This window comes from Oryctolagus cuniculus, chromosome 1 (genome assembly GCF_964237555.1).
Source record: "Oryctolagus cuniculus chromosome 1, mOryCun1.1, whole genome shotgun sequence".
Taxonomy (NCBI): Eukaryota; Metazoa; Chordata; class Mammalia; order Lagomorpha; family Leporidae; genus Oryctolagus; species Oryctolagus cuniculus.
The window spans coordinates 168,493,702-168,516,215 of record NC_091432.1 but is presented as its reverse complement, the minus strand read 5'-3'; the positions used below and the strand labels follow the sequence as shown (position 1 = coordinate 168,516,215).

The 22,514-nt window shown below is 47.7% G+C and overlaps 1 protein-coding gene across 3 annotated transcripts in view; it reads left to right on the top strand.

Moving 5' to 3' along the window:
- The first annotated feature begins 1,334 nt into the window (after positions 1–1,334).
- Positions 1,335–22,514, top strand: part of ERMP1 (endoplasmic reticulum metallopeptidase 1) — a 55,533-nt gene continuing 34,353 nt past the window's right edge. The window contains exons 1-4 of one of the 3 annotated variants that reach the window (XM_070051825.1): positions 1,335–1,753; positions 3,223–3,524; positions 10,319–10,446; positions 11,060–11,165. In XM_070051825.1, coding sequence (XP_069907926.1) covers positions 1,416–1,753; positions 3,223–3,524; positions 10,319–10,446; positions 11,060–11,165 — 874 coding nt within the window. In that variant the 5' untranslated portion in view covers positions 1,335–1,415. The remainder of the gene's footprint in view (positions 1,754–3,222; positions 3,525–10,318; positions 10,447–11,059; positions 11,166–22,514) is intronic. The other 2 variants (XM_008255080.4, XM_002708102.5) reach the window with 2 other exon arrangements.

The following is a 22,514-nucleotide window of genomic DNA, read 5'->3' as shown; positions in this document are numbered from 1 at the left end:
TCTGTCTCTCTATAACTCTGCCTTTCAAATAATAAATAACTGTTAAAAAAAAAACAAACATGACTCCTGCTCTCAGGAAGCTTGCAGTCTAATGAGGGACATAACAAATAAACACATGTACACACAGTGCTGTGAGGGTCCACAATTAGGCAAGATGGGCTTAATCACAGATGAAGGGATTTTAACATCCGATTAGTGAGTCTTGATTAAGTACTGCTTGAACTGATATTGAAGTATCAGAGTTTACCAGGCAACAAGGGCAGGGAGGAACATTCCGGGCACATCAAACAACAGAACCGAAGAGTCTGTTCCCAGAGGATAGAAGGTGAGCAGGGTGTCTCCGAAGGTCAGTGTGGTTGGAGAGGGGACACTAAGGACCGGGAGTCAGGTAGCCTGCGAGGGAGGCAGGAGCAGACCTCCCGGGGGTTGTGTGAGGTCTGACACCTGCGCTCAAGTCACCATCCTGCAGTGCACTTTCCCTGTTGGTTTCTGGGTTAATGTCCATGCCACTGACACTGAACCTTGAAGCCGGGATTTTTATTGTACCAGCAAGCAGGAAGAAGACGGATCACCTGGAGTCACGTTGAAACCAAGGCTCTGTCTCTTTACCACCCAAGTGACACTGAGGGAGGAAGGGCTTTGCTGAATCTTCACTCCCAGAGTGGCTGTGGGGTAGTGGAGTAGAAGGCTGCTCTGGGAGCCCGTCAAGGTAGTTGTAAATTCCTCACCTGCTACCTCTAGGTTCCTCAGCTATTACACGGGAATCCCCTATTTCCTTCTTAGAGATCTTGAGAGATTTAGATGAGAAAATGTGTTATAGCATTTACTACCATGTTTGGCTGATAGCAGGTGTTTGATAATTAATAGGTATTTTTTTCTTGATCTGTTAACAGTGTGGTTATCTCCCAAGGTGATTAAGATCTGCTAAGTTTATGTGGAGGCAATAGGCTGAGGCTCCTCTGTGGAGTCCTGTTTCTCCTGTTGGGAGCCAGGACCCTACTTTTTCAAAGCCTGTCCTACTGTCCCTTAAGAAAACCAGGCCACTGCCGCCTTCATCAGCCTGATGCACCAAGAGCCCTGTGATTTCTTTTAAACGCGACCTGGCACTTTTGCTTTGGGCAGGCATGTTTTGCTTTATGGCTGTCTGCATTGGGAAATCTCTGTGTCATACTCGGCTGGGAAGCCCTGCACAGGACAAACCCACCACGCCCAGCCTACGCTGGCCCTGCCACTGCCCGCCAACACTCTGCCCAAAGCTGTTCACGGCAAGGCGGGACGGGCCAATCAGAAGAAGTTTGGCCCTTTGCAGTTTCCGTCCGCTCACTAGGAGGCGCTGCGGCGGCGGCGACGGCGGCGGCCGCAGCTGGAGCTGTCGCGGGCTGGGGCGGTTGGGCTGGCGGGTGAAGCTCGTGGCCATGGAGTGGGGCTCTGAGTCTGCGGCTGTGAGGCGGCACCGCGTCGGCGGGGAACGTCGGGAGGGACCGGCGACGGCCGCTGCGCAGCCGGAGAGGGAGGCCCTGGCGCAGGAGCCCCTGGTGGAGGCGTGCAGCGGCGCGAGGACGCGGAAGCGGAGCCCAGGGGGTAGCGGCGGCGCGAGCCGGGGCGCGGGGACCGGGCTGTCAGAGGCGCGCACGGCGCTGGGGCTCGCGCTCTACCTGCTCGCCCTGCGGACGCTCGTGCAGCTCTCGCTGCAGCAGCTCGTGCTGCGCGGGGCCGCTGGGGACCGCGGAGAGTTCGACGCGAGCCAAGCCAGGTACTGTCCGCTCCCGCCCTGCGCGGCCCCGGACGTCCTCTTGTGGCCCCTGCTCCCGCTCCAGGGCGCCGCACCTGTGCGGGACCTCGGGCGCTCACCCTCCTGCTCCTGGCGCTGCGGCACCGGGGGCGGTGGGGTGGCTTTGCGCGGGGGCCACGTGGATTGAGCCTGCCTGGTCATCCACCATGACCTGTGTGCAGATGTAGCCCTCTCCCCACCCCCTAACTTCTGGAGCAACTTCCACTTTGTGCTCGGGCCTCCTGCTTTCCAAATGAAGAGAGGTGTTGGAGGGGGTTCGTGTAGTCTTAATTTTTGGAGGGTCATAGTACCCAAACCTGAAGGCCCTAGAGTCTCTCCTTGGGAGGCTGGCTGTTCGCAGTTCGCACGCAATTCCAGAAGTTGTTAGCTCCCTGCAGCTCTTCCCCCCCGACTCCGCCACCCCCGCCATAGTGCCGGTGTAAGACCTGGCGTTTGGTTTGGTTTGGATTGCAGTTTTTAAAAGGCCTTTAGCCGTGCCAGAGGAGGTGATTAAGTCAGAGTTTGTAACCCAAGTCTGCCCAAGCTCATGAGATCATAAGCCAGTAGGAAGAAGTCTCAGCCGCCACTGTGCTTTAAAAACTCCTCTTTGACTGCAAAGTGCTGAAAGCTTATTTTCTTAATGGCTTTCTGGAACACACCCCGGTCACCTTTTTCCCCTGAACTTGCAATGCAATGAAAAGGCCAAAAAAAAAAAAAAGTTTCCATTAGGCGGGCGTAGACTTGGGCTTGGCCTGAGTTGAAGTTATTAGGCTCTGTGTGCTTACTAGGAGGCCTGGGTCCACCCCGCACCATCAAAAGTGTTTCTTTGCTTGTTTAACCTCTTGACTTGCTTGTCTTTGTTCATTGGTTCCTGCCGCTTAGAACCAGTAACCCAGAATCCCATAATGCCCAGTGAAGTTGTATGCTGTCACACAATTTGAATACAATCCTTAGTCTATATTGATTTGATGGAATTGGGAGAAGTTGAAAATGGAGTGAGTGAAAAGAACCTTTAAAGAAATCAAGGGAAGCAAAATAAAATGGGAATTTATAAGTGATTTTCACAAGTGTCTGAAATAATTAAAGGCAGGTTTTTTTTTTATTATTATTTATTTCCTGGAAAGGCAGAGTTATAGAGAAGAGAGAGCTCTTCCATCCACTAGTTCACTCTTTAAATAGCTTGGCAGGGGCTCAAGCACTTGGGCCATGTTCCACTGCTTTCCCAGGTGCATTAGCAAGGAACTGGATAGGAAGTGGAGCAGCCAGGACTTGAATCATCACCTAAATGGGATGCCTGACCTACTGTGCCAGCCCCAGCCTTTGTTACATGAGAAGTCAAAGAACTGAGCTTAATGGAGGAGGAAGGAGTGTGTGTTGGAAATGTTAATATGCTAAGCCTTAGTTTTACACCGGTAAGCCTTAGCCATAGTCCTTGTTTTGCTCACTTCCAGGGATTATCTTGAACACATAACATCAATTGGCCCCAGGACCACAGGGAGTCCAGAAAATGAAATTCTGACGGTTCGCTACCTTTTGGAGCAGATTAAGCTGATTGAAGCTCAAAGCAGCAGCCTTCACATGATCTCGGTGGATGTGCAGCGGCCCACGGGCTCCTTCAGCATTGACTTCTTGGGGGGTTTCACGAGCTACTATGACAACATCACCAATGTTGTGGTGAAGCTGGAACCCAGAGATGGAGCCCAGCATGCCGTCCTGGCCAACTGTCACTTTGACTCAGTGGCGAACTCACCAGGTATGTACTTCTGTTTAAGTCGTTCAGAAGTCATCATGGCCCAGATAGTTAATTTTTTAAGAATTTACTAATTTATTTGAAAGACAAAATGTCCAAGAAAATGTCCATCTGCTGGTTTACTCCCCAAATGGCTGCAACAGCCAGGCTGAAGTTAGGAGCCTGGAACTCCACCCGGGTCTCCCACGTGAGTGGCAGGGGTGTAAGCACTTGGGCAGTCTTTTGCTGCCTTCCCAGGTGCATTAGCGAGAATCTGGATGGGAAGCAGAGCAGCCAGCATTCAAATTGGCTCTCTGATAGGGGATGCCGGCCCCACAAGCCTTGTTTTTATTGTGATGGAAGAGGCAGGATAATTAGAATAGTATCAGTCACGCCTCTAACCTTTTAGTATTCTCTCAGGTGCTTTTTTTTTTTATTTTAAAGTTTTATTTATTTGAAAGTCAGAGTTACACAGAAGGAGAGGCAGAGAGAGATCTTCCATCCGCTGGTTCTCTCCCCAAATGGATGCAATGGCTGGAGCTGCACCGATCCGAAGCCAGGAGCCAGGAGTTTCTTCCGGGTCTCCCATGTGGGTGCAGGGGCCCAAGGACTTGGGCCATCTTCTTCTGCTTTCCCAGGCCATAGCAGAGAGCTGGACTGGAAGTGGAGCAACTGAGACTAGAACCCGGCGCCCATATGGGATGCTGGCACGGCAGGCAGTGGCTTTACCTACTACGCCACAGTGCTGGCCCCTGGTGCTTTATTTTTATTTTTTTAAGACTTATTTTTTTAAAGATTTATTTAATTATTTGAAAGAGTTACACAGATAGAGAAGGAAAGGCAGAGAGAGAGAGAGAGAGGTCTTCCATCTGCTGGTTCACTTCCCAACTAGCTACAATGGCTGGAGCTGCGCCAATCCCAAACCAGGAGCCAGGAGCTTCCTCCAGGTCTCCCACGTGGGTGCAGGGCCCCAAGGGCATGGGCCATCTTGTACGGCTTTCCCAGGCCACAGCAGAGAGCTGGATCGGAAGAGGAGCAGCCGGTTCTTGAACCGGTGCCCATATGGGATGCTAGTGCTTCAGGCCAGGACTTTAACCCGCTGTGCCATAGCACTGGCCCTGGTGCTTTTTTTTTAAACAGTAATGCCAGCAACCGAGTGATAGGACAGAGAATGTTTCTGGTCGACTGAGCAGCAGCCTATCGGTGTTACCAGACAGTGTGTGTCCCCGTGTCCTGGAGTAAGGCTGTGCCACTTCGGTTGTTTGCTCAGCTGGGTGTTGTCCTAGGCTCAGGGGCTCCCCCTGCCTTCAAGGAATGCATGTGTTGGAGGACGTTACTTCCAGCAGTTTCTGCTGACCTGTGAAGTGAGGACTCTGGTCTGCGGGGAGTACCATACTATTAGAGTGCCTAATTAATCTGAATTAGAAAGGTGAATTAGAAAGCTTGATGTTTAGCGCAGTGTCTGACACAGTGAGTATTTGTTAAGTAAATGAGAATCACCTACGTTGAACTCCTGTCTCTAAACAACAAGATTCCTCAGAAAACTATTTGCAGTAGTGAGAGAGACTGTAAGAAGAGAAGAAGAGAGAATAGCATTTTGCAGTGCTCTCGCGTTTTAGTAGACCCCTTCTTGGACAGAGGAATAAGGGTTGCTGGTCAGCACCGGTCAGACACAGACCAGGTGCTAGGGTTCCTGGCCCGTCAGTCCTTTCAGTTGCATGGGAAAGGAAGCAGGGTATTAGAATGCAGTTGCTGCTCCCTTCGGCAATTGCTTGCCGTCGTCTCGCCTCAGTTCTCGCCTCAGTTCTTATTTGTGGAGTGGAGAAAAATCATAGTACTTCCCTAACGGCGTCGCTGGGAGGATTAAGTAGAAATAAACCACTGCGGCAGCAGCCGGCAGGGGACGCGCCTCCTGCCTCCCTCCCTCTCTCAGGCTACCACGTGTTATCTCATAGCAATACTTCCGAACTGCTCGAATCATAGCAGGCCCAAGTAAACATCGCGCCATGTGAACTAGAAAGTAAAATGTGCTTACTCGATAAAACGTGTACTGGAATGTCATTAATTAGAAAGCTTTATCTTGGGCCAGCAGCCTGGTGCAGCAGGTTAATATTCTGCCTGCAGGGCCGGCATCCCAAATGGGGGCCGGTTCTAGTCCCGGTTGCTCCTCTTCCAGTCCAGCTCTCTGCTGTGGCCCAGGAGTGCAGTGGAGGATGGCCCAAGTGCTTGGGCCCTGCACCCGCATGGGAGACCAGGGAAGAAGCTCCTGGGTCTGGATTGACACAGCTCTGACCGTTGCGGCCAATTGGGGAGTAAACCATTGGATGGAAGACCTCTCTCTCTGTCTCTGCCTCTTGCTGTCTGTAACTCTACCTCTCAAATAAATGAAAATTAAAAAAAAAAACTATTTGAGAGGCAGAATTACTGAGAGAGGGAGAGACAGAGATGCTCCATCTGTTGGGTCACTTTTTGGTTCTAATTTTAGTATATGTGCTGCTGAAGCAAGCGCAGTTCACTTCTCAAATGGCTGCAACAGCAGGGACTGGGCCAGGCCAAAGCCAGGGGTCAGGAACTGCAACCTGGGCTCTCACGTGGGTGGTAAGGGCCCAAGTACTTGAGCGGCCTTCCACTGCCTTCCCAGGAAGCTGGATTGGAAGCAGAGCAGCTGGAATTTGAACTGGCACTTGTGGTACAGGATGCTGGCGTTGCAAGCAGCAGTGTAACCTGCTCCACCACAGTGCCAGCCCATTAGAAAACTTTATGATTGCATTTAGAATGTACCTTGCCTTTTTAGGACTCAGTATACACACATTTGTTATATAAAAGCACAATTGCCTTTGTGCTGGGGAAACCAGTGTTATGTCTTTCAAAGCAGTAATAAAATGTTTCTCTGTATGTATGATTATGATGCTTAAATTCTTGAGGGGGCAAATAAGAGCATTATATAATATTATGTAAGTATCAGAGACAGAGGGAAGAAAAAATGATTTTCCTCTACCTTTCATCATTTGTAGCTGGGGTAGACAAAGACAGATAAACAAGAGAAACACTAACAGAAGTTTATTAACATGCATACCTCATGGGTACAAGGGCGATACCACAGGAATAATGAGTAAATTGCAGAGAGGTGGTTTAGACTCTGCTTATATAGTGTTTACAACAAAGAACTATTCATTTCTGGAGACGTTACAAAGGAAAGGACCTTGACTCTATAGAGTGGCACATTGTAGGAAAGCAAATACCTGGTATATGAAGGTAGTAAATTTTGTCAAGTAGATTCTTCTCGTACTGTCTCGACTCTGATAAGGGTCAAAAGTTGTCTTTGGTGTTCAAGCTTTGTCTGTCCTTGTAGAGAAGGGAGGAGGGACCCATTCCGAAATGTATGTCCTTTTTTGCAGATGTGGGGGTTGAGGAGGAGGGCAGAGAGCTTTTCTATATTTTCTTCTCAATTGCCTTCAGCTCAAAATAATCCTTATTTTCAGGTGGCGAATTCTACCATTCAAAGGCATTGTGCAGAATGTTACAAATTGCATATATAGCCTAGTAATGAAGGGTTGGCCTTTTTTGTGGGTCATTAGAATCCATTTTTAACTATTTTTTTTTTTTTTACCGAATTACTTATTTGAAAGGCAGTTAGAGAGAGAGGGAGAGACAGAGGGAAATTTTACATCCTCTGGTTCATTCCCCAGGTGGCTGCAGCAGCTGGAGCTGGGCTGGTCCTAAGCCAGGAGCTTCATCCGGGTCTCCTATGTGGGTGCAAAGGACTCAAGCACTTGGGCCATCCTCTGCTGCTTTCCCAGGCATGTTGGCAGGGAGCTGGATCAGAAATGGAGCAGCTGAGACTCCAGTTGGCGCCCATATGAGATGCTGGCACTGCAGATAGTTGCTTTACCTGCTGTGCCACAGCGCTGGCCCCCAATTTTTAACTAAAATTTTACAAGAGTACCATACCAACAATTTAAAGGAAATTTCTGTCAATAATAAGTCGTTAAAAGCAGTGTTTCAGGGGTTGGCATGGTGGTGCATGGGTAAGGCACGGCTTGTGTTGCTGACATTCTATATCAGAGCACCAGTTCGAGTCCTGGCTGCTCTATTTCCTATCCAGCTCCCTGCTAATGCACCTGGGAAAGCTACAGAAGATGGCCCAAGTACCTGGGCTCCTGACACCCACCTGGAAGACCCAGATGGAGTTCCTGGCTCCTGGCTTTAGGCTAGGCCAGCCATGGCCATTATAGCCATTTGGGGAATAAACCAGTAGGTAGAAGATTTCTGTCTCTGTCTCTCTCTTTTTCTCTCAGTGTCACTCTTTGAATAAATCAATAAATTAAAACAAAAAATTTTTCCATACATCCATCAAGTAGACTTCCATGTAAATCACTTTAGTGGATGAACTAATTGAAGCTTGAATGTTTTTTGCAAAGTTCTAGTAATTTATCTGGGACTTGGGAACTGATACCAAGTAAGAGTAAGGTTACCCACAGAAAGACCTTCGTCGTTTTCTTGTCTGTTGCGTGGCTTCTGTCAGGTCACTGATAGAAGAGACACTGGGGGTGGCTTCAATTTCAGGGTTAACTCTAAGTGGAAAAGGATGGTGGTTAACCGCTCAGCCCTGTGAGATACTGTCTGCTGACTTTCCTTCACTGTCTTAAAGGTATCTGACCCTTCTCTAGTTCCCTTCACAGACACCAGAACCCATAAAAGGGAAGGTTAACGGATAATTGAACTTTTTAGTCAGGTCTGCAAACACAGATACATACCATTCAGTTGTCCTCTTCTGTGTTTTGAGAAAAAGAAACATTGCTTTATTTTCATTTTTAAATGATTTATAGTCTCAGTCAAAAATACTGCTTTTGGTTTTCTGAAGGGGACACTTTTATTGGTAGTAACACATACTTCCTTCTTGAGAGTAATTGGTTTCACCTTGACTAACATGCAATTAAGTAATCACTACCAAGACAATGTGCTTAATAGCAGTTTGTTTGAATAGGGGTGCGGTCTTGATAGAGCCCATGGAGGCATTTGAGCTGGCAGTGCCTTCCTTAGGTTTCCCAACGGGAGAAGGAAAAACCAACCTGGACTAGGAGGTGCTAGGCACGGTGCATCTTGTCTGATTCTGTGAGTAAAAAAACTCTGAGGTGGATATCACAACCAGGAAGTAGCGGAGTGAAGTGACACAGCTAAAATGTATTTCTGTGTGTTTCTTGCTCTAAAACGCTGCCTCCCATGTATAAATCCAGTGTTAGTATTTTAATTTTGATTACTTCTAATTTTTTTAATTGTTTACTTGAGAGGCAGTGAGAGAGAGCAAGGTCCCATCAACTGATTTACTGGCCAGATGCCTGCAAGGCTAGGCCTGCGACCAATCTGGAAGCTCAAGGCTGGAATGCAATCCAGGTCTTCCGTGTGGGAGGCAGGGACTGAGTGACTGGACCCTTTGCTGCTGCCTCCTGGGGCCTGCGTTAGCAGGAAGCTGGAGTTGGGAGCTGGGAGTGGAAATTGGGCACCCCATATGAGATCTGAGTGTCTTAGCCACTAAACTAAACACCCTCTACTCTCTTTAGCTTTCTATTACAGAACATGTCAATATTTATAGAAACAACTGCTCAATGAACCCGTGTACCTGACTTCCAGCTTCATTAGACCAGTTTTTCTACTTCCTACTCCTTGGTCTTAGCTGTATCAGTATTTGTCTATATTGCTGAAATATAAGGACCTTTTTTTGACATAATACCATGAGTTATGTTAGCTAATAATTCCTTAATATCAAATAGCCTGTCATTTCTTTTACCTGCATCTTACATACTTTAAATAATACGAAGCACTAAAGTCCTCTTCCTAATCACCTTTAATTAACATAGAAAATTTGAGTCAAGAAGAGGTTAAGGGGTGTATGTGTAGTTCAGTAGTTAAGATACCAGGTACCTCACATCAGAGTCCCTGGTTCAATTCCTACTTCAGGCTTCTGCTTGCAGCGTCTTGCTCCTGCAGCAGGCTGCAGCAGATCAAGGCTTGAATAACCGAGTTCCAGCCGCCTGGATTGGGTTCCGTACTCTGAGCTTTGGCCCACCCGGGACCCCACTGTTGCTGGCATTTGGGGAGTGACCCAGCAGATGGGGGAGCTCCCTCTTCCCTTCCATCTCTGTTTTTCAAATAAGAAGAGGAGGTTAAGAGGTTTGACTTGGTTATTTACTTGGTCAGTGCTGGGACCAGGGGTAGAACTTAGATCATTAGTCTTTTTTTGTGTGTCTTATGAGACTGGGTGTCTGTCCTTGTACTTTCCCATCATATGACCCCCTCAAAGAAACCTTAACAAAATGCTACACTATCCAGACTGAACCCTCTGTACATGTGGTATGATCTGCAGCCTGTATGAGATGGGCAAGAAGGGAGAGGTGGCGATTCCAGATGACGGAAGAAGCAGTACGCACCAGAAGTGAGACTACTACTGAGGACGTGGAACCAGGATAAAGAAGGGGACAAATAGCCTGTGCTGCCGAGAATGCCAGTTTTCAGGGGGGACTTTAGGTCCCACCTGGTTAATATACTTACTGAACAGACTGTGGCTGAGGGACTGTGTGGGCCTGGCGTGGTTCTAGGCACTGCTTGTAAGTCAGCGAGCAAAGCAGACGAAGGGCTCTCTGCCCTCATGGCATTTACCTCTGGTGGCTGTAACGTCACCTGATGATGGACGGAGCTATACTGCTGGTCACGGAGGTGTCGCGCTGCTTCTTGGAGAGGCAGACCCCATTCCTGGCCCTAAGAGTTCCTCTGTGAATGTTTCCCAATCTGAGAAGCAAATCTGTTTTTCTGATTTGAAGGTGCCAGTGATGACGCGGTGAGCTGCTCCGTGATGCTGGAGGTCCTTCGTGTCTTGGCAACGTCTTCCGAAGCCTTGCATCATGCTGTCGTGTTCCTTTTTAATGGTGCTGAGGAAAATGTCTTGCAAGTGAGACAGTACTGCTGTAAATACTGGGCTTAATTAATCGCGAGGGTGGTCATAGCTAACATTTATGCATGTTTACTCTTCATATGAGTAGTCTCTTAAAATGATATGCAAGGGAAGTACTACACCTGGCAGTCCTTTAAGAAATCCTTAGCTATTTAAGTAGGTAGTGCAGTACTGGAAAAACCCAGAACCGGTCGTCTCGGCAGGGGCTCAGGTTTTCTTTGATCCTGGCGTTTGAGAGATGCTTTAGGGCAGGCACAGAGCATGAATGCCCACCCCCGTAGTTGTCTCTTCCTGTTGTCTTGCGCCTCTCACTTTGCACAGCTTCACTCTTACCAAGGAAGTGTGATTATTACACACCAAGTGTTGGTCAAAGCTTGTTTGGCACCACTCCTTGTAATCAGGCTGCCTCTGTGAGGGGGACTTTCCGTTCAGCAAACTGCACACAGCCATTATGCATAGAAAGAAAAACTAAGATGTCTTAGATACTGCCTTGGAAAGGTGATTGTTTTTGTATTCCTTACCTTATCTAGATAGCCTGTCTGTCCTTACAGTAAGCAGAATCTGTTGACAGTTTAAGATTGTCGCCCATGTTTGTTTTCTTCTCATTAAGGCCAGTCATGGTTTCATTACTCAGCACCCCTGGGCCAGCTTGATTCGTGCATTTATTAACCTGGAGGCAGCAGGTGTTGGAGGGAAAGAACTCGTGTTCCAAACAGGTATGTGGGGCTGTGCATTGTATATTTAATGCAGTTCTTGTTAGGAAAGTGTAAAGTTTTGAACTTAAGCAGGGTCTTTAATGAACAATCTCTTGAATGAGCATTGTTTTTAAGGCATGAGACACTTGTAGCTTGTCTTTGTAAAACTTTTTAGCAAAATAATATTGATAGCAGCTAACACTTTTTTTCCCCGAAGGTTGGTTTATTTACTTGAAAGAGAAGGTGAGAAACAGAGATCTTCCATCCTCTGGTTCACTCCCCAAATGGCCTTAGTGGCTGGGCCAGGCTGAAGCTAGGAGCCAGGAACTTCTTCCAGGTCTCCCATGTGGGAGCAGGGGCCCAAGCACTTAGGTTGTCTTCTACTGCTTTTCCCAAGCCATCAGCAGCGAGTTGGATCGGCAGTGGAGCAGCTGGGACTTGAACCAGTATCCATATGGGACCCCAGCATCATAGGCTGGGGCTTTTACCTGCTATGCCACGGCACCAGCCCCAGCCTAGTTTTTTGCTTTTGCTTTTGTGTTTGTTTGTTTGTTTGTTTTTGTTTTTGTTTTAAGATTTATTTATTTCTTTATCTGAAAGGCAGAGTTAGAGATCACTTCACAGATGGTTACAATGGCTGGGCCTGGGTCAGGCCCAAGCCAGGAGCCAGAAAACTCTGTCTAGGTCTCCCATGTGGGTGGCAGGGGTCTTCCTCCACTGCTTTCCCAGGCACATTATCAGGTAGCTTGATTGGAAGTGTAGCAATTGAGTATTGAACTAAGTTGTTCATATGGGAATACTGGGCATTGCTGGAGGTAGTTTAACCCACTGAACCACAATGCTGGCCCCTAGTTAACACTTTTGTATAATGCTTTTTATATGCCAAATGTTAAACAAAGCACTTTACATTAAATCACTAATCCTTAAAACAACATAAGGGATTAGTATTGTTGCTCTTTTTTAAAAAAAACTTAATTTCTTTTAAAGGCAGAGTGAGGGAGCAGTGGGGAGAGATAGCGTTGCATCCACTGGGTTACTCCCCAGATGGCTACAATGGCTGAGGTTTGAGTCAGGAACTCCATCTGGGCCTCCCATGTGTGTCTGTAAGGGCCTTTACAGCACCAGGAAGCTACATTGAAAGTGAAACAGCTGGGACTCCAACACTGATACAGGATGCCAGCCCGTGTCCCAAGTGGCACCTTGACTCCATGTGCCACAGTGTGGCCCTGTTATTTCTTTGTACAGATGAAGAAACTGAAGCAAGAGAGTATAACTTGCTTAAGGTTTCACAGTTGGTAAATGGCTGAACAGGACTAGAACCTAGTTAAGTCCAAGTTCAGAGACTATTCATTTATTTTGTAAGATTTATTTGAAAAAGAGATCTTCAGCTACAGGTTCACCCCCTAGTTGGCTGTAACGGTTGGAGCTAGGCCAGAGTCTTTTACATGGGCTTCAGGGGCCCAAGTACTTGGGCCATCTTACACTGCCATTCCAGGCACGTTAGCAGGGAGCTGGATCACAAGCAAAGTAGCAGGGACTCAGACTACCTCTCTTCACAGGGGATGCTGGAGTCACAAGTGGCAGTTTAACCCTCTGTGCTGCAACACTGGCGCCAGAGACTTTGTTCTTAACCACTAACCAGATTGTTCTATCTTTTCTCCATTTTGGGTAATTAATATAAATAATTTTATATAACAGTGATTTCATGAGCAAAAATGAGAAAATTTACTTACAGTTTAAGGTATTTAAATTTATCATGGAATTAACTTGAATGTCAAAAAAATCTAGTAATATTTAACCAGCCTGAAAAATAATTTTATGATTACTTATATAACAAGGTAAAATTGGTAAATACCAATATAATTGACATCTTAACAGAATTCAAAGCTCAGATTTGTAGTCAGTGTGCACTAAAATATGACTTGAAGTTTCAGGCCATTTGCCTGCTCTGCTAAAAATTCGGGTAGCATATTTTATGTAGAAATGTAGCATTTGCTTGAAGTTTGTTGTGTTTTCTGTAAAACTGATTTACTTGAAAGGATTAGACACACACATACACACACACACACACACGGAGAGAGAAAGATCATTCTTTCTCTGGTTCACTCGCTAGCTGGCCACAGTAACCAATGCTGGGCCAGGCCAAGGCCAGGAGTTTGATCTGTGTTTCCTATGTGGGTGCAGGGGCTCCAGCATTTGGGCCATCTGCTGCTTTCCTAGGTGTGGGGAGCAATCCGGACTGGACTAAGTTACTGGAATTAAGACTTACTCTATGCATCTGCTCTCCCACAATATGGCGCTGGGAGAGAAGTAAACAGCTTCTACACAGCTGCCTCCAGTTCAGCTAATAAACTGTAGGACTTGCTCCTGATTGGAGGAGAGCAGCGTACTCGGCGTGTGGGCAGCCGAGTTAGGATTGGTAGAGGAGGACTATAAAGGAGGAGAGAGACGGCATGCACCGGGAACATCTAAGGGGAACATCTGAGGGAACACCTGTGCAGCCCCCGAGAAGAGCCGGCCGGCGGTGTGCCGCTCCCCTGCGGAAGTGGGGAATGTGGCCAGGGGGAACATCCGTGGAAGGGATAGTAGCCAACCCGGGAAGAACCAGCAGCAAACCCGGGGAGGGCCGAGCAGACGAAAGAACAGCGCAGGGTCCTGTGTCGTTCCTCCATGAAGAAGGGGAGCGACATAATGGTGCCGTGACTCGGATATGAAGCCTAGGCAGGGTTTAGTGTCGTTCCTCCATGAAGAGGGGGAGCGACACTAGGCATATTACTAGGGAGCTGGATTGGAAGTGGAGCAGCTGGGGCTCAAACTGCCTCTCATATGGTATGCTGGCATTGCAGGGCAACAGCTTAACCTGTGTTGCACGCTGGCCCGTGTTAGGAGTTCTGATATTGAGTGATGTGTCAGAGGGTGAGATGGGCTAGGAGTAAGGCAATCTGGAAGCCTGTTTTATGTGACTGTTTAAAGACATGATATTGTTGATATATGAGCTATGCTAGACACTAAGAGTTTTTAAAACCTGTACAATACTGTGGGGAGCAGCTCGGACTAGACTAAGTTACTGGAATTAAGACTTATTCTATGCATCTGCTCTCCTCTGTGGGGAGCAGCCCGGACTGGACTAAGTTACTGGAATTAAGACTTATTCTATGCATCTGCTCTCCCACAATATGGCGCTGGGAGAGAAGTAAACAGCTTCCGCACAGCTGCCTCCAGTTCAACCAATAAACTGTAGGACTTGCTCCTGATTGGAGAGCAGCGTACTCGGCGTGTGGGCAGCCGAGTTGGGATTGGCGGAGGAGGACTATAAAGGAGGAGAGAGACGGCATGCACCAGGAACATCTATGGGGAACATCTAAGGGAACCCGTGCAGCCCCCAGAAAGCCGGCCGGCGGTGTGCCGCTCCCCTGCGGAAGTGGGGAATGTGGCCAGGGGGAACTGCCCTTCCACGGAGGTGGAAGGGATAGTAGCCAACCCGGGAAGAACCAGCAGCAAACCCGGGGAGGGCCGAGCAGACGAAAGAACAGCGCAGGGTCCTGTGTCGTTCCTCCACGAAGAGGGGGAGCGACATAATGGTGCCGTGACTCGGATATGAAGCCTAGGCAGGGCTTAGTGTCGTTCCTCCACGAAGAGGGGGAGCGACATAATGGTGCCGTGACTCGGATAGGAAACCTAGCTCGGATAGGAAACCTAGGACGGATAGAAAACTTAGGAGGGAAGAAACGTGACTCGGATAGGAAACCTAGTTCGGATGGGAAACCTGGGACGGATAGAAAACTTAGGAGGGAAGAAACGGGAAGAAACGGGAAGAGCTGGGAAAATATCAGAGAGAGAGACTAGCAAACAGCCTAGGGAAAAGCCGGACGAAAAAGGAGCCGGAAGAAGCTATTGAAAGCCTAGGCATAGACTCGGATATGGACTACGGGGGGAAGCTGGGAGAAATCTCTAAGGTCGAAAGCAAAAGTGAAAGCTAGAACAAACAGACTCGGACGCGGACTGTGGGGAGAGGCCAGGAGAAATGAGGGAGGAGTATTGTTGGAGGAAAGCTTGGGGAAACATACCGGGTAGAGAAAAATGTTAGGGAAATTGAAGCCGCGGGGGGCAGGCTGAGGCGGAAACGGAAGCCACTTTGGGATTCTCAAGTTAGCCCGGGAATAGGGGGCGAAAAGTTAAAACCAGAAGCTGAGACGCAAGCCAGATTGGGATCCGTCTGATTAGCCCGGGGAGCAAAGGACGGGAAGCCAAACCGTGGGGCGGAGACGTACGCTGGGTTGAATTCGCCAGGCTAGCCCGGGGAACTTGGATTGAATGCTAGTGGTGGAGACGCAAGCTACGCTGTGTTACTCGCGGAAGCCGCCGCGTGCAGAGAGAGCACGGGGCGTGAATAGATAGGGAACGCTGGCGTAGGCCGTGGTTCAGACGCGAAAGGGTTAAGCGTGGAGACCGCGGAGCGCGCAAAGCCGGGAAGCTGCGCAGATGAGAGAGGCGCGCGGGCTGAAGCGGCGCAGAGCCGGGAACCCGCCGGCGGGGCGAGGTGCCGGAAAGCTGCGGGGATAAGAGAAACAGAAGTTTAGAAGTAAAGTGAGAGAAATAGGAATGCTGGAAGATAGAAGTAAAATGGGAGAAATAGGAATGCCCGGAGATAGAGAAATAGAGAAATAAAAAGGCCTGCCTACAACACTGCAATGTGAGAGCTTGGATTCGGTCTGCCTAATCAAGTGAGGCGATGAGCACCTGCGGGCAGCTAGCAGCTTATGCGCCGCAGGTCACCGAAGACAGGCACGAATTAACATCAGTAAGGCTTCCCCACAATACAACAATATTAAGCTTGGATTCGGTCTGCCTGATTTAAGGCGGTAAGCGCCAGCAAGCAGCTCGACCAGAGTATGAGCTGCAGGTCACCGAAGATAGGAACGAACCAACACTAATAAGTCTCCCCCACAAAAAGGCAATGAGAAGGCTTGGATTTGGTTTGCCTGATAGGTCTTGTAAGTCCCCTGCAGGCAGAGCAGAGCATGCGCTGCAGGGCACCGAACACAGGCACGCATCAGCGCCTAAAAACCTCCTCACAACATGGCGAAGAGAGGACCCGGATTCGGTTTGCCTCATTGATAGGACTTGTAAGAACCTGTGGCAACTCTAGCAAGTAGAGCAGAGTGTGTGCTGCGGGACACCGAAGACAGGCGCGTATCAACGCCAAAAAAATAAAAAGAAAGGGGGATCTGTGGGGAGCAGCTCGGACTAGACTAAGTTACTGGAATTAAGACTTATTCTATGCATCTGCTCTCCTCTGTGGGGAGCAGCCCGGACTGGACTAAGTTACTGGAATTAAGACTTATTCTATGCATCTGCTCTCCCACAATATGGCGCTGGGAGAGAAGTAAACAGCTTCCGCACAGCTGCCTCCAGTTCAACCAATTAACTGTAGGACTTGCTCCTGATTGGAGAGCAGCGTACTCGGCGTGTGGGCAGCCGAGTTGGGATTGGCGGAGGAGGACTATAAAGGAGGAGAGAGACGGCATGCACCAGGAACATCTATGGGGAACATCTAAGGGAACCCGTGCAGCCCCCAGAAAGCCGGCCGGCGGTGTGCCGCTCCCCTGCGGAAGTGGGGAATGTGGCCAGGGGGAACTGCCCTTCCACGGAGGTGGAAGGGATAGTAGCCAACCCGGGAAGAACCAGCAGCAAACCCGGGGAGGGCCGAGCAGACGAAAGAACAGCGCAGGGTCCTGTGTCGTTCCTCCACGAAGAGGGGGAGCGACACAATACCACATTTTCATGTTCTCCATTCAACTTAATTTAAACCTTTATCTTTTTTTTTTTTTTTAAAGATTTTTAATTATTTGAGAGGTAGAGTTACAGACAGTGAGAAGAGACAGAGAGAAAGGTTTTCCTTCTGTTGGTTCACTTCCCAAATGGCTGCAACAGCCAGAGCTGTGCCGATCCAAAGCCAAGAGCCAGGAGCTTCTTTCCAGTCTCCCATGTGGGTGCAGGGGTCCAAGGACATGGGCCATCTTCCACTGCTTTCCCAGGCCACAGCAGAGAGCTGGATTGGAAGAGGAGCAGCCAGGACTTGAACCGGCGCCCATACAGGATGCCAGCGCTGCAGGTGGAGGACTGACCTATTGTGCCATGGCTCCAACCCCTATCTTTCAAAATACATATTTTATGTCAGCTAAATATTTTTTAAAATTTATTTGAAAGGTAGAGAGATCAATCTTTCATCTTGTTCACTCCCAAAATGCCTGCAACAGCCAGGGATGGTCCAGGGTAAAGCCAGGAGCCAGGAATTCTATCCTGGTCTCCCAAATGAGTGTCCGTGCCCTAAGTACTTGGACCATCTTCTGCTCTTCCAGGAGCATTAGCAGTGAGCTGGATCAGAAGTGGCATAGCTGGAACTCCACCTGGCTCCCCGATATGGAATGCCAGTATCACAGAGGCAGCTTCCTCAGTCTGCTACTCCACTATGCTGGCTCACTTCATCTAAGTCTTTGAGAATCTCAAGGTCAGAAACAGCAAGTTTCTGTCGTCTTTTCAGCTCTCAGATTTTTGTGCTGCTTCTTCATCTGGTGAGAACAAGCTAGGCTCTCATCTCTGTAGGAGTAAGTAGATGCTGTCCTGTTACCCGTTCTGTTTCCTGCCTGGCATTCAGGGCAGCACTGTCACAGCAGCAGCTGACAGCTCTGTGGGCACTGAGGAGACTCAGTCTTTGTTTTGTGTGTTTTTCCTATCAGAAGTGTACTGTATGCTACGGGCCTTTTAATATGCTAGTCCTTTTAATTAATGATGTCAGCCCTTTCCATTTGTGTCAGTCCTTCTATTTGTCAGCCCTTTTAATTTGTGTCCTTTTTTTTAAAAAAAAGATTTATTTATTTGAAAGACAGAGTTACAGAGGGAGAGGGAGAGGGAGAGGGGTCTTCCATCCACTGGTTCACTCCCCAGATGGCCACAATGGCCGGAGCTGAGCCGATACGAAGCCAGGAGCTTTCTCCGGGTCTCCCACGTGGGTGTAGGGACCTAAGGACTTTGGGCCATCTTGCACTGCTTTCCCAGGTCATAGAGAGCTGGGTTGAAGAGGAGCAGCTGGGACTTGAACCAGTGCCCATATGGGGTGCTGGCACCTCAGGCCAGGGCTTTAACCTGCTGCACCACAGCGCCAGCCCCTGTCAGTCCTTTTAATTTATAATGTCAGTTCTTTAAATTTAGCTACCCAGAGGTAACCTGGATTTATGGTTTACTGTGTGCCCTCCTGAATTTTTCTATGTGTATAAATATTAATGCATACATATTCTCTGCATATGTTAATATATTACACATATTTTAAAAGATTTATTAATTTTTGAAAGAGAGGGAAAGGGAGCGACAGAGACAGAAGATCTTCCATTTGCTGGTTGACTCCTCAATTGGCCTCAATGGCTGGAGATGGGCCAGGTGGAAGCCTGGAGCCAGGAGCTTCATCCAGGTCTCCCATGTGGGTGGCAGAGACCCAAATACTTGGGCCACCTTCTGTTACTTTTCCCAGGACATTGGATCAGGGAATTGGATCAGAAGTGGAGCAGCTGGGACACAAACTGGTGCACGTATGGGATGCTGGAGTTGCAGGTGTTGGCTTTACTTGCTTTACCACAGCACCAGCACCTAGTCTACATACTTTTTTTTTTTTTTTTTTTAAGATTCATTTATTTGAAAGAGTTACACAGAGAGGAGAGGCAGAGAGACAGAGGTCTTCCATCTGATGGTTCACTCCCCAGTTGGCCGCAACAGCCAGAGCTGCACCAATCTGAAGCCAGGAGCTTCTTCCAGGTTTCCCATGCGGGAGCAGGGACCCAAGGACTCGGGCCATCTTCTACTGCTTTCCCAGCCATAGCAGAGAGCTGGATCGGAAGTGGAGCAGCCAGGACTTGAGCCGGTGCCCATATGGGATGCTGGTGCTTCAGGCCAGGGTGTTAACCCACTGTGCCACAGTACTGGCCCCTCTACATACTTAAATTTCAGAGAGAGTAAAACACATTTACTTAGGGCTGATCAGGTCCAGACCCAAGTCAGTTCCTTTATTTATGAACATTTATTGAATAGTCCCTTTTGCTGGGTCTGTCTAGTCCAGAATCCTTACTCTTCTTGTTAACGTGCATACTTTTAGGTAAAAATTCTATAGCTGCAGGGGCTGGCGCTGTGGCATAGTGGGTAAAGCTGCTGTCTGCGGGGCCAGTATCCCATATTGGCGTTCAAATCCCAGCTGCTCCACTTCCGATCCAGCTCTCTGCTGTGGCCTGGAAGGCAGTAGAAGATGGCCTGGTCTTTGGGTCCCTGGGAAGATCTGGAGGAGGCTCCTGGCTTCAGTTGGGCACAGCTCTGGCCGTTGAGGCCAATTGGGGAGTGAAGCAGTGGATGGAAGACCTCCCTCTCTCTGCCTCTCCTCCTCTCTTTGTGTAACTCTGACTTTAAAATAAATAAATCTTTAAAAAAAAAATTCTACAGCTGCATAAATTGTAGAAATAATTGCATTATCTGGAAGGATGTAAACAAACATAATAGAGCCACGTGGAGGGTGTTTGCTGGTGGGAGTGGGCTGCGTTTGACTTGAGAAGGATGGGGCTACATGTAAACATGAGTGTGAACTCTGCATTTCTTTATGAATTAAAACTAGAGTTGTCATTATTGCTTTACTTACATTCTTCATAGTTTTTTGTGTTGTTTAAAGCTTTATAGTTCATTTGTTACCTTAATAATAAAGTGAAAAGTAGACTTAAGACTCACTAGTGGACGGCGCCACAGTTCACTAGTCTAATCCTCCGCCTGTGGCGCCGGCACACCGGGTTCTAGTCCCGGCCGGGGCGCCGGATTCTGTCCCGGTTGCTCCTCTTCCAGGCCAGCTCTCTGCTGTGGCCTGGGAGGGCAGTGGAGGATGGCCCAAGTGCTTGGGTCCTGCGCCTGCAGACCAGGAGGAAGCACCTTGCTCCTGGCTTTGGATCAGCGCGGTGCGCCGGCCACAGCGGCCATTGAGGGGTGAAACAACGGAACTTGCTCTCCGTCTCTCTGCCTGTCCAAAAAAAAAAGACTCACTAGCAGTAGATATACCATTTAAATATTTTATTCATTCTAAAAATACAGGTGTGGGTGTTGTGGTTCAATGAGTTAAGCCACTGCTTGGGACACCTACATCCCATATCTGAGTGCCTGGGATTGAAACCTATCTCAAGCTTCCTCCTGCTGTGCACCCAGAGAGGCAGCAGGTGATGGCTCAAGTACTTGGGTCCCTGCCACCTACGTAGGAGACCTTCCAAATGAAAATAAACAATAAACTTTATAGGGTAAAATCCCATATTTCAAAGTTGTTTTTTGTTTAAAGACTATTTGAGAGGCAGAGTTAGACAGGGAGAGACAGAGATGTCTTCAATCTGCTGGTTCACTTGCCAAATGGCCACAATAGCTAGAGCTGGGCCAATCCGGAGCCAGGAGCTTCTTCTGGATGTCCATATGGGTGCAGGGGCTCAATCACTTGGGCCATCTTCCACTGCTTTCCCAGGCCATAGCAGAGAGCTGGATCAGTAGAGGAGCAGCCGGGACATGAACCTGTGCCCGTATGGGATGCTGGTGCTGCAGGTGGAGGCTTAGCCTATTACTCTACAGCGCTGGTCCCCAGAATTATTATTTTTTTCCTGGAGGGGCATCCTACAAAAAATTTGGAGGGAATATCCCTGCCCAATCATGGAAATTTTATGTTTCTACTTTTTAGAGCTCATTCTTGTAGTTAAACTGCATACCTGAAAGGTTTTTAGGTTTCTGACATTCTAATACCTTTCCTAGTATCTCCATCACTCTGGTACCACAGCCTGCAAAAGAGTAGCTTTCCTGCAGGTATGGCCTTCAAAAGAGTTTTCATTCTTAATTCTAAGAGGAAAAAAACCTCTTTTATTTGGAATTGTGCTTAAGAGCCTATGCCAGCTTGCTCTGTGCTCAGATTTTTAACAGCCCTCTTTTCCTGCTCGGCAGTACTTGTCCTGTAGTTGGAACTTTTCAGTTAAAGCAGCTTGTACTCTTTTTTTGTTTTTCCCAGAAACCTTTTATTTAAGGATACAAACTTCATATATTTCAAAATTACAACTTTAGGAACACAGTGATTCTTCCCACCGTACGCAGCCCCCCACCCCCTCTCCCACACCTCTTAGAGCTCTATTGTCACTTCAGAGAGATACTCATTTGGGGAATTTTGAGTGACTAAAATCATTACCACCTGATGTTTCAGAAGGGCTAGAAAGAATGACTTGACTCACTAGAATAGTGATTTCATGAGTCAGGAAGCCTTGTTTAGTAATTTTAAAGGTCTTATAAAATCTGAGGGTGAGGGCCAGCATTGTGGAACAGCAGGTTAAGCCGCCCTTTGCAACACAGGCATTCCATATCGGAGGGCCAGTTGGAGTCCTGGGTGCTCCACTTCCCATCCACCTCCCTGCTATCGTGCCGAGGCTGGCCCAGGTACTGCCACTCACATGGGAGACCCAGATGGACTTCCCAGCTCCTGACTTCATCCCGGCCCAGGCTTGACAGTTGCAGCCATTTGGGGAGTGAATCAATGGATAGAAATTGCTTTCTCTCTGTTACTCTCCCTTTCAAATAATTAAAAATCTTCAAAAAAATTTAAGAAACTCCAGCTTATAAAATTTAGATGGCTTGAAATACATATATGCTTCTTGTAAAACATGTGGATGCTTCTAGCCTTGAGTATAAGAAAAGCAAACTTGTCACAAAACCTTTTTCTCTTGTGAAGATATCCATTTCTTTGTAAACCCTACCACTTAGAGCAACTTGGTGTTACAGTTTAATCTGTACCTTTCTAGAATTTCTTTGTACATTTACATGCAAATATATTTATTTCTTAGAAAAATGGGGTCATAGTCTACTACTTTATAACCTTCCTTGGAATGCATTCTTTTTGAAAAATCAGCTTTATTGAGTTATAATACACATACCCTTCAGCTTACCAATTTCAATTGTAAAATTCGGTGGTTTTTAGGTATATTCAGAGTTGCACAGTCATTATCATAATCAATTTTAGGACATTTGCATTACACCAGAAAAAACCTTGCACTCAGTCACTCCCATTCTCCCTGAACACCGGGCAACCTATCAACTTCCTGTCTACAGCTTTACCTATTCTAGACATTTCAAGTAATGGAGTCGAACAATATGTAGTCTTTCACATCTGGCTTCTTTTACTTACTGTATATGTGAGTTTTATCCATGTGGTAGCACATATCAATACTTGTTAAATTATGGCTGAGTAACCCATTATATAGATAGGCTCTGTTCACCAGTTGACAGGCATTTGGATTATTTCCACTTTTAGACTCTTAGGAATTAGGC